The sequence below is a fragment of the Curcuma longa genome, chromosome 1 (genome assembly GCF_044706935.1).
Source record: "Curcuma longa cultivar G26 ecotype Majalengka, Jawa Barat chromosome 1, ITB_CL_G26_1.1, whole genome shotgun sequence".
NCBI lineage: Eukaryota > Viridiplantae > Streptophyta > Magnoliopsida > Zingiberales > Zingiberaceae > Curcuma > Curcuma longa.
In genome coordinates this window covers 2,752,563-2,763,845 of record NC_133861.1, presented here as the reverse complement: position 1 = coordinate 2,763,845, position 11,283 = coordinate 2,752,563, and the positions used below count along the sequence as shown (strand labels likewise).

At 39.1% G+C, this 11,283-nt stretch overlaps 1 protein-coding gene across 1 annotated transcript; it reads right to left on the bottom strand.

The window, feature by feature from the left end:
• Positions 1-419: 419 nt before the first annotated feature.
• Positions 420-6,355, bottom strand: LOC141846988 (U-box domain-containing protein 10). Its single transcript, XM_074735001.1, has 4 exons — positions 5,999-6,355; positions 2,130-2,246; positions 1,593-2,015; positions 420-1,496 (listed from the first exon to the last, which is right to left on the bottom strand). The coding sequence occupies exons 1-4, from the start codon at positions 6,353-6,355 to the stop codon at positions 420-422; spliced, it is 1,974 nt and encodes a 657-aa protein (XP_074591102.1).
• Positions 6,356-11,283: the final 4,928 nt, after the last annotated feature.

Below are 11,283 nucleotides of genomic sequence, written 5' to 3'. Positions count from 1 at the left end.
AACCTTTTTCTAATTGCACTTTTGCAAAAAGGTCCTAAGACGTTTAAGAATTAAGACTACGCAATGTCCAGAAGTCTTTAAATCAACCTTCTATTTAGTCGTCACATAACGTGATAAATTAACAGTCGAAAAACGGAGTAACTAGTACAATAAAGTGAAAGATTATAATTATATTTATTTTCGATGAATATACAGAGGCATCCAAAATCAATACAGATAGCAACCACACCAACTTTCTATTTTACACATTAATTTGGAGATTGGCAACACTACTGAAGAACTCTTGCACACTATGCAAAGAATAAATCAATTGACAAGTGATGCATATAAAATTTGACATCTACAAGTTTTGCACATAATAACTCAGTATCATCCCAGCATACATTATTGCTTACCAATTTTAAGAAAAGGAATGTCAACTAAAGCACCTGCAGCTTACTAAGATGTTCCAATAGAGAAGTAGCCTTGCGCTTTGCTCGGTCAGTACCATTCTTTGCTAGTTCAGTCAAAGGTATAAGGGCACCTAACCTCCCTATATATGCCAAATTTTCATTATCTTTCTTGCAAAGTGCAAGTAATATAGCTGCTGCGTTCTCCTTGTTGCGAGGCAGGCCAGTCCTTATGAGGTCAATGAGAAGAGGAATAATGTTCGCCTTGGCTATAGCCACTTTACATTCTTGATGACTGACAAGAACAGACACTATTGTCAATGCTTCGTCTACCATGCTATTGCTCAATGGATCCTGGAGCATCTTAAGCAAAGGTGACAAGATTCCAGAGCGAACAGCTCGAGCTTTGTTTCCTTGATAAATACACAAGTTAAACAAAGCCGTTGCAGCATCCTTCTTTCCCCTGTTGCTTCCACTGTAGAGTAACTCAATCAGTGCATCAAAAGCTCCAGGTATACTTCCAATAGTAATTTTGTTTTCATCAATGAGTGATAAGCTAAAAATGGCTGCTGCAGCATTTTCTCTTGCTTCCATGCTTCCACATTTAAGAACTTGAAAAATTGGAACAATAGCACCAGCCATCACTATTAATTCTTTGTTGTGATCATAAATAGAAAGGTTAAGTAGTGCTGTCACTGAATGCTCTTGGATTTTATGGTCATTAACTGATAAAAGTTTAACGAGTACTGGAATAGCTCCTGCTTCTGCTATTAGAATTCGGTTGTCTGTACTCCTTTTTGCAAGGGATCTTAGTTCAGCAGCGGCTGATTTCTGATCCTCTAATGTCCTACTTGAGAGATTACACACCAGAAGTTCGATTGCAGCTCTGTCCCCTGTAAATTCATGAAAAGTGCCATCACTCTTCCTTATCCATCCACTCACTGTTTTGCATGGCTGCTCAACCTTGTGTGTTTCACACCACTGCATAATTAGACTTCTCAAAACATAGTTTGGTGTCAATGTAAGGTTTTGAAGCTTTTGCTGAGTTTTTGGACATGTTTTGTGGCCACAGTCAATCCATTTTTGGATATAGATCCGTTCATAGGTCTGCAAGTTTGAACAGAAGAAATTAAACATCTAAATAACCCTATAGAATCTAGTATGACCTAAAACTTCAACCTATAAATCTATTTTCTTTATTACCTGTCCTGTGGAAACAATAACAGGATCCTTCATTAATTCCAGGGATATTGGGCATCTGAAATCTTCAGGAATCTGCAAAGACTGAGGTTTCTTAGTTTCCTCTATGTCAAGTGAGGTTAATCTGATTTGATTATCACCAATAAAAGCATATGATGGAGAGTCAGGTATATTTGGCAGTTCTTTGTCCATCTGATGGTTAGGCATTCCATTAAGTTGTTTGATCAACTCAGCTATATCTTCAAAATTCTGATCACCATTCACCATATCTTCAATATGAAATACTGGCAAGCTGCTAGTCCTCTGCTGTTTGAGTTCCTTACAATGGGTTTGTGATAACATATCATAAATCTCCAAAAATACTCTTAAATGTGAAGATCCTATTTTCTCAGTTGCTCTCCTTAGCTGGACACATATTAACTCAACCTACAAAGAAGGATTTCACCATAGAGATAAGGGAATAACTAGTATAACACTGAATCTCATTCCCATGTTCCCTAAACAAATATTGACTAGAAAGAAGAATTCATTGCATATTACCTGTTCTTGGACTTCTTCTGAAATTTGAAAGTATTGATATGATACGTTTCCAATAACTTTCTCAAGCTGCCATGTTACATACTGGAATTGGATAGTGATATTATTGTCTTTCGCATCCTATAGGAATACACCAAAGGTTTCCATTAAATTAATGACTGCAAACAGTTGACAGATTTCACAATGTTAAAAATGGAACAATGTGAAAGAAAAACATAGCACAGAAGTTCATAAGCAGTCAACAAGTCTACCAGAAACTTAAGTTGTTAATTGAACTACAAGGAAAATATTTTGGGTTGAGGAATCTCTATCATTTCTTATTGGTATCAATATTATAAAAAGCTATTGGTAGGATCAATCATAATAAGGTAGAGGTTGGAATTTATTGCCTCAAACCAACCTTTGTAGATTGGAATGAGTGCTTTTGGAATATAAATCACCTTAAATGTAAAGCCCCATAGTGGAATCTTCATCTTCTATGGTAAGAGCAATTCCAACAGTATCTTGTGCGCAATCAAGGACATCAAACTCCGAGTCAATAGAAAAATGAATACATACAAGAAAATGACAAGCAAGTAACACAACTTTAATGGATTTATATCTCCTATGACAATAGTAAAAATTTCTAACACAATCTTTTGGTGCCAATGATTTCATATTTTTAATGCACCAATACAGATTGTAATAAAATTTGGTTGTTGACAGATCAGAGTGATAATTTGTTGACTTATAGCAATAACCAATTTTGAAGCATGTAGTAATAAACAATTTGTTGACTTTAAGCCTCAACTCATCCCCAAGAATGGTGTGGAATAGTGGTCTAACAAATTTCCTCTAGGATAAAACAAGAACACTCACTCTTCTGTGACTTGCATTGCTAAGAGTCCATGGTCCATCTCAATCAAAGAAAAGGTTGACGGAATCCACCCACTAAATTATGTAAATTGGGTGATTTGAGATTCTTCTAGAGGGAGGAAAAGGGTGTTTCTTAGAGGGAGAGAGGAGACTTATAGCTTGCTGTGAACTTGCACTTGCATCAAAAGTGATTATCACCAACCCACTCGTAGTCCCATGCAAATGAGTCCAACCCTTGTTGTGCCTCTTGGGTTATGTATATCCAAGCTTGGTGCATGAGGTAGAATTTGGCTTCCTATGTGGCAATAAATTAAAAACATACCTTCACATGACTCGCAAAGGTCCTATATATGTGAAGTGAAAAGTACACTAACAAAGCACCATCACCTCATGTGCAACAGGTAAGTATTATTTGGCACATATGCTGGTGTGCCACATGTGGGTGCCATGTCATGCTAGACATGCATGCACGCAAGAATATGATCACACAGCTGTGCCATACACTTGGTGCATCACACAACCCACGTGAGTTGTACATGACCTAGAACTGTCATGTGCTTTGCACTGGATTCTATCAAATGCAAAGCATACGATATCTCCACTAAATCCACCTTTTACTAAAACATAGCTTTATATAAGAATTCATATATAAATGTCTCAATCCCCACCAGATTCTAAATGTAAAGAAAGTTCCCCATGAAAATCTTAAGAGCTCCTGGAGCTCTCTTTCTTTCTTCGTTCTTCTCCATGTTTGAAAACCTTTTCAAAAACATTTTTTATTTCAAATAATTATAGCAGTGCGCAGGGAGATTTGAAGTGGAAAATTTGAGCATCCACCTGATACAATCCCAATGGTTGTCTTTTGGTAAAACCAACACTCACTAACAACACATGATACTAGATAAAGTTTAGAGCAAACATAATCAAATCAAAGATACATAATAAAAATAGGTAGATAACATAATTTTTTATCATTGCTAAAGTTCATCTGTATATTTTAAGTTAGTCCTCTGTGAAACATAAAACAAATACTCGAAGGAAATCTCAAAGTTAATGGTCTGTGTATGATTCTATAAAAGTGTAATAATAGACGGTGTTAATTACTGGCAATATTCAAGAAGATTGTTTGATGCAAGAATTCCTATTCATGAGAATCTGAAGATCAGTAAATGAAACTTGCTATCCAACCAGCTGGATTAATAAACCTTGACATTCCATAATAATACTACAAAGAGAATATTGCAATTTGAAATAATTTTCTGAAAAAATTCCAGACGGAGGTATTCAGGAAATATAAGAGAAAGCCACTCTGAGATTTAAAATATATAGATTCTGTTACAGAATGAAGAGGTGAGTATAATTACATGGGGACGTGTGGAGAATGGAACGGAGGCAAGTGCATGGCATGAATTGTGATCATGATAGTAATTGCTAGGGATGTGATACTTCTTTATAATTGCTTGTTGGAACAACCATGTGGAAGTGAGAAACATAGAGAACACGAAGAAGGAACAAATTATTTAAAGAAAAAGAAATGAAGATAATAAGATTGAATAAGTGAAGAACACTGAATTTTTTTATGTGGTTTGGCACTATTGAAATAATTCTTATTATGAACAGAAAATTTACATAACAAAACTTTTCTACAATTAATCACAACATGATTTTATCTCTCTTTTATAGTCAAGGGAACCTAGGGTGACACATATCAGATACTGTAATTAACAAGTCATATGCTATATATGAGATCTGTCTGAAACTTTGATAGAGAACACCGATTTGATTCCATAGAGAAAATGGAAATTTGATACAACACCAATTCAGTCAACTGAACATTTGACTTGATGGAAAGTGTCATCATAGCACCATGTCAGGTCAGTTAGCATCAAATACGGTCAGATAATCATCTCATAGGATGGTAAGCCTGTTAGGGTCAGCACAGCACCAGGCCAGTCAACTAGCATCTTATAGGAATGACTTGGCACCAAATCAGGATGCACAAACACCTAGTAGGCTAAACATAGATATGCTTGAGTCAATTAAAGTCGAAGTTGTTTGGGGTTCAAGAGCATATCCCACCAATGGTATGATTCCCTTGCACCCTAACAAACCCATCGAGGAGTTTCATCCCTAAAATACTGTGTTGTGTATCAAACTGCATAGTGCATCAAGCAAGTCTCTCAGCTCCAACATGATTGAGTGTGGGCAATAGACAGACAAAGTATCCAACTCGAAAATATGGCGTCTTCCAACCAAAAAACTAGGGAATTTGGCATATTATTTGAAGCTGTGGTTGTTACATCAATCACCCTAACCAAGAGAAATGTGTGCTTGTGTTTCTAGCATGGTAGGTGGTTGTGTCATCAAATGCTTGAGCCATTAAGAAAAATAAGTATGCGGATGAGTCATCATCAGATGCTCGAGCCGATATAGAAATCAAGTGTGATGTGGATTCGTCAATTATTTCATATACAACACAATTTGGGTCAACTTTGATATATTTCTTGATATTTGAGAACAATTCACGAAGTAATTTGATCTTTGGAGGACAAAATGCTTCCCTCTAGTTCTTTATCAATCGATGCAGAGTCTGTCTAATTCGACAAGACTGCATTTTGTTGATGAAAGTAGTCATACTATTATAAGGAAAAGCAAATACAAGTACACTTAAGATTGGTGACATCAAGAAGGAAAAAGTATGAAAGTCTGTGTCATTATGTTGCAATTGATGATAGATAGATATTAGAAGACTGATGCTTACAATAATGTACGTACCCTGTGATGTTCAACTTTATAAAAAAAAAACGTTCTCGCTAAGCAAGCTATGCATCCTCTATTTCAGTGGGATTTTATGTAAATTTCCTACTAAATCACAATAACATAGAAAAAAAAGAGCATGGTTGTAATGATTGATATATCAAAGCGGGACACATTAAGTTTTATCCATTACTTTACAGATTACCCTAGATGTTAAGATTGGTTTGCTAAAAGAATCAATAGAGGTAGGAGGGACTAACAAAGGAGGCACTGTCATGCTTCGCTCGCTGGCAGATCAGAAGACACCTTTTAGCCGCCTCAAGGGCCATTAAGAGATCGGCCAAGCACGAAAAGGAGTCCAGCTGCCGCGGCGCTGAGGAAGAGGCCTCAGAGGGAGCGGGCGGCAGCTGAGCTGCGTCGCCGGATCGGACGGCAAAGTCCCGGATCTCCTCGAAGAAGTGGGAGAGAAGCGAGATCTTCCGGGTGAATCGAAGGCAGTCGGCGCCAAGGGAGCCAGGAGAAGCGGCGGAGGCGAGGTCGGCGCCCATGGTGGCTATTTCCCTGACGAGGACCAGCATTGCCTCCGCCGTAGCGCGCAGGCCCAGTAGTGCGGCCATTGAGGCGGCGGAGGCCGGATCCCTCTGCGGCTGTGGGGCGCAAAACGGGGAAAGTGAGGCGCAGATTCCAACGGCATATTGATAAAATAGAGGGGAAGGGGCGGAGAGATTCGCGGGAGCGGACGCAGCGCGAAGACGATTAAACAAAGCGACAAAACTGACGCAAACGGATAAAAAAACAAATAATAGAAGGTTGCAATCCTTAAACAAAAAAAAAGTGGAATAATCAAATTTTAACAGCATTGATGCATATAAAATTGTATCAACAATTAAAAGCAGCGGTAGTCACCAACAACATCGTTGGAGCACAGTTGGAAGGCGAATGCAAATAGGGCTACATTTACGACGGGGACTCCACGACCAGAAGAAACAGAGTCGCTTCTAAGCCTGACATCCTGTAGGCGTTACCCCGGGGATACCTCATTCTCATAGGTAAAGGATGTGAGGGTTCTTTTATTTTTACTGAGTAGCAAGTTGGGTTTGATCGAAGAATTTGTATGATTGAGCACCCGCATTTCATATGTGGGTATATTTTAGGGGGACCGACGGGAGGGAGGTTTTTTTTTTTTTTTTGTTCGGCCTGTTAGGAGAAAGAACCAGTTGTGTACAGCTTGCCCACCCATGGGACCGCTTCACCTGGTTGGTTGGTTGTTGCTGGCGATACCACAAGTTGAATAGAATAACCAACTAATTAATAATCAACCAGTCAGTGACAGGCCAAGGGTGAGGAATTAGGGGAATGTTTAGCTTATTTCATCTCGATTTCATTAAAAACAAAATACGATGGTAGAAATTTAAAAGATTGTTCTTTAAATACATGCATCATTAAAAGAATGTTTTTTAAAAAATTATTAAAATAGAATTTTAACTATAATTTGTTTTTCTAAAATATCTTTATATGCATTATCAACCATCAAAGTTGTAGGACATAATAGTTTTGTTTAAAAAAATATTCTATTTAGAAGTTACATTGACCAAAGCTAACCTCATTTGTAATATTCAAAATATTTTTATGTGCATCACATTTGAGCAGTCTTGATCAAAGTTCCTCTACCTAAGAGAATTAACCAAAGCTACTTTAATTTTGGAGTTGTTTTGATCAAAATTACTTCAAAGTGACCAAGCTGATGGGTTGATATTCTTATGGTCAGACCAGTTGAAAATAAAAATGAATTTTGGATAAAAATTATAGATAAAATTATTTTACTATTTTTTTTAAAAAAAGTACTATATCAATTATCAACTATAATTGCTACATGGCAACAAAATTATAACAGCCTAACGGTGATTTCATAACATCCTAATAGTTGTTGAATCAATTCACAGGTAAATCTTTTGCCACACACCATGTTTTCTTATTACTAGATGTTCTGTCTAAGATCACAGTCTGGTAAATCACTAATTAGCTGTCTTCAAGGTTGACTAGTTTTCTAATAATCTGACGAAGAGGGAGGCTGCATAAAATTTTTGCTAGGGAAGAAGGCACTGTGATTATCTATGAGATTCAATCAAAGGTTAGAATGGGTATCGAGAAACTCAACATGACCACCGACGCTTAATTCAGGGTTGCTTGAGATGTGCAAAAAGTAGAGGAACAGGAAGAAGAAGAAGAAGCGGAGTACCCTAGAGAGAGAGAGAGATCATCCCTTTTAATTACCTTTTCCAGGTTTGATATAACTGTCTTGAAGAGCATCACCACGTTGAACTCATCGTTCTCCTTCAGTATCTATGTATGGGTTGGTAGGGGACCTTATCTGACAGCTGTTATTGGTCTCTCCATTCACCAGATGCCATGTGTCACAAGATGAATGATATCTAGGGGACTAAGTTTGACAATTGCATAATTGTTATGTCACCCTGTGATGCCAAGTATCTTTAGGAATATTCATCGTCGTTGTCTGTTTTGGGATGACTGAATTGAAGATGGGGTTGAGGGGTCACAACCCTCTAGAGTCATGTGACCAAGTTGAAGGAATCGAAGGGCTTGAACCCTTTGGAGTCGGGTGGCCGAGTTGAAGGAGGAGTCGGAGGGGCTTGAGCCCTCTGGATCGAGTTACCAAGCTAAAAGAGTCAGAGGGCTTCTCTAGAGTCTGGTGGTTAAGCCAAAGGAGGAGTCGGAGGGGCCTGAGCCTTCTAAGGTTGAGTGACAAAGCTGAAGGAGTCGAAAGACATGAACCCTCTGGAGATGGATGGTCGAGCCAAAGGAGGAGTCGAAGGGAGCTAAATCCTCTAGGTTGAGTGATCAAGCTAAAGGAGTCAGAGGGTCTAAATCCTATAGAGTCGGGTGACTGAGCCAAAAGAGGAGCCGGAAGGGCCTAAGCCCTTTAGGTTGAGTGACCAAACTAAAGGAGTTGGAGGACTTGAACCCTTTGAAGTAAGGTGGATGAGCTGAATGAGGAGTCAGAGGGCCCGAGTCTTCTGGGGTTGAGTGACCAAGCTGAAGGAGTCAAAAGGCTCAGCCTGTTATATTTGAGAGGTGTTCTAAGACAATCACCATAGATAATATACTATTTATTAGATAAATAAAATCATTATTTGAGTGTACATTCTCTATGTATCTGATTAGAACTTAAACTCAATTAATGAAGCCTACAATACAATGTATAGCACAAGAGAAATTATGATTAGATTACAATTAGTGGGTATATCTTCATGTGTAATAATGTACATATTAAAATATTTCCTAGTTAATGAATTGATGAGATTGGACATCATGATTTCGTAATATTAACATATGTTTGACTTCTTAGTTTAACCAAGTCGTTTGCTCCTTAGGGTAACTAGTTCATTAGATGTAATCTGCCATGAGACTTTATATGGTTTTATACTTATCTATAAAGATCTTATTACAATTCGAGTGCAGGTTTTTATAGGACCAGTGTGTACGAGAGAGGGGGGAGTGAATCTTGATTATTTGTTTGTTTCTTTCATTTTCTATCAAGAATGTTAGCAGTAGTGGAATATGAAATATAACGACCAAGGATAAAAGCCATGCAGGATTTACTTGGTTCTCAACCTCCAAAGTTTGTACTCCAAGACTTATGTACGAGAGACACCCGTCCATTAGTGGTCTCATTTTTGAAATTTTTTTCGAAGGTGAAAAAACTTATCTTACAGTTCAAGCACAAAAATAGATAATAAGAATTAAAGTAATATAAAACAAACACTCAGGAGTCGACAATCTGGAAGTTCTAAGTGCAACACACTCCTCTTGTAACTTCCCCGATCGTACAAGCAGAGCTTCGGTCGCGTTCACGAGTACATCAGAATTAGAGATGAGAAGTGAATTGTTGATCTTCAAGCTGCTAGTTGAGGGGCATTATAAAGGCCTATCTGGGCACTGGATTCCCTTCCAGGCACTCGAGATTGACCTGATCAGATCTGACACTATCAGTCTTATCCTGGCTGCATCTTATCCTAGTCTAGGTGCCTAAACCAGCCTAGGGTGCTTGGACCCTTCGGGCTCTTGGAACATGATCTGGGTGCTCAGAGTTGGTTGGACTTGGTTCACATTGAGTCGGCTCCAGTTCCCTCTGGGCTTGGTTTAGCTACATTTATTTGCTTCTGTCTACTTCCTTAGTCTTGCGTCTAGCTTAAGGTTCCTACAAGACACACATTGAGCAAACAAGCAACCTAAGCCTTAACTCAAGTCTGTCTGACCTATTAGGCTTATCTAAGCCTAACCCTATAAGTCTAAATTACTAGGCTTCTCTGTAGGATCGTGGATGTGCGCTAAAGGGGGAGGTGAATAGCGCAGTCGTCATTCATTTGTTCGTTCTATCAAAAATACTAAGCAGCGGAAATTAGATCACAAGCACAGGGACTCACAGATTTTTTACTTGGTTCCTAACCCCCCAGGGTTAGTACGTCCAAGGTCTATGTATGGGAGACACTCATCCACTAGTGGTCTCCTTTCCGAACGTTCGTTCAGAGGCGTAGAAACCCGTCCTACAACCCAATAAAGAACATAACAATAAAATGCAGAAAGTAAGACAGAAATAAAACCAAACACTTGATCGTCGATCTGGAAGTCCTGAGCGCCGCGCACACCTCCTGAATCTTCCCCGGTGCAAGAGCCTGGTCCCGTTCAGGTTCAGTAGCACCACTAGTCGAAGAGGATTGCTTTGAAAAGTTGTGTTCTGGTTGTGCACGTTCATCCTCCTTATATAGCCTCTTCCAGGCGACTGAAAACTTTATCTAGTCGACTGGATACGATCTGATCCGATTCGATCTTCTCGATCTTATCGGGACTGAGTCTTTTCGATCGAGTCACCTGGATCCACCGTCGAGTCTCCTGGACTGTCCGGTCGACTGGATCGAATAGAGTCGTCTGGATCCAATTGACTCAGATTTGTCCTAAGTTGACCCCGGGCTTGGTTCAGCTGCTTTTGTTTGCTTTACATATGCTTTCTCCATCTTGCTTCCAGCTCCTGATTCCTACAAGACAAGCATACAAACAAATAACCTAAACCTTACCTTGTGGGTCTAACTTTGGATTTCTACCAAAATTCTGGGTTAGTCTGACGCCTACTATTCCTACACTAGGAACACACCCTTACCTACTCCATTCAGGAGAAGTTTTGCCAGACTTGTTGGACTTCCCGCTTAGCCATGGTCCTTGGCCTCCAGGATTTTCTACTAGGCTATCGGTCCACCTGAGCGCCTAGACTTCGACTAAGCCTCCAGTCCTCCTGGTCCTACTCGCTTGGATTTTTGTCATGTTTCCTGGTCCTCCTGACATTACCTGGACTTGCACCTGATGCACTTAACCTTGCTAAGACTTATGTCATGATCCTCCAAACCAGGACTTACCTTTGCCTAGTCTACAACTAGGACTTTCTTTTGCCTAGCCTACAACTAAGACTTTCCCTGCCCAGCTTCACTCATTAGGATTTTCTTGCCTTATCTTCTAGATCAGGACTTCCACT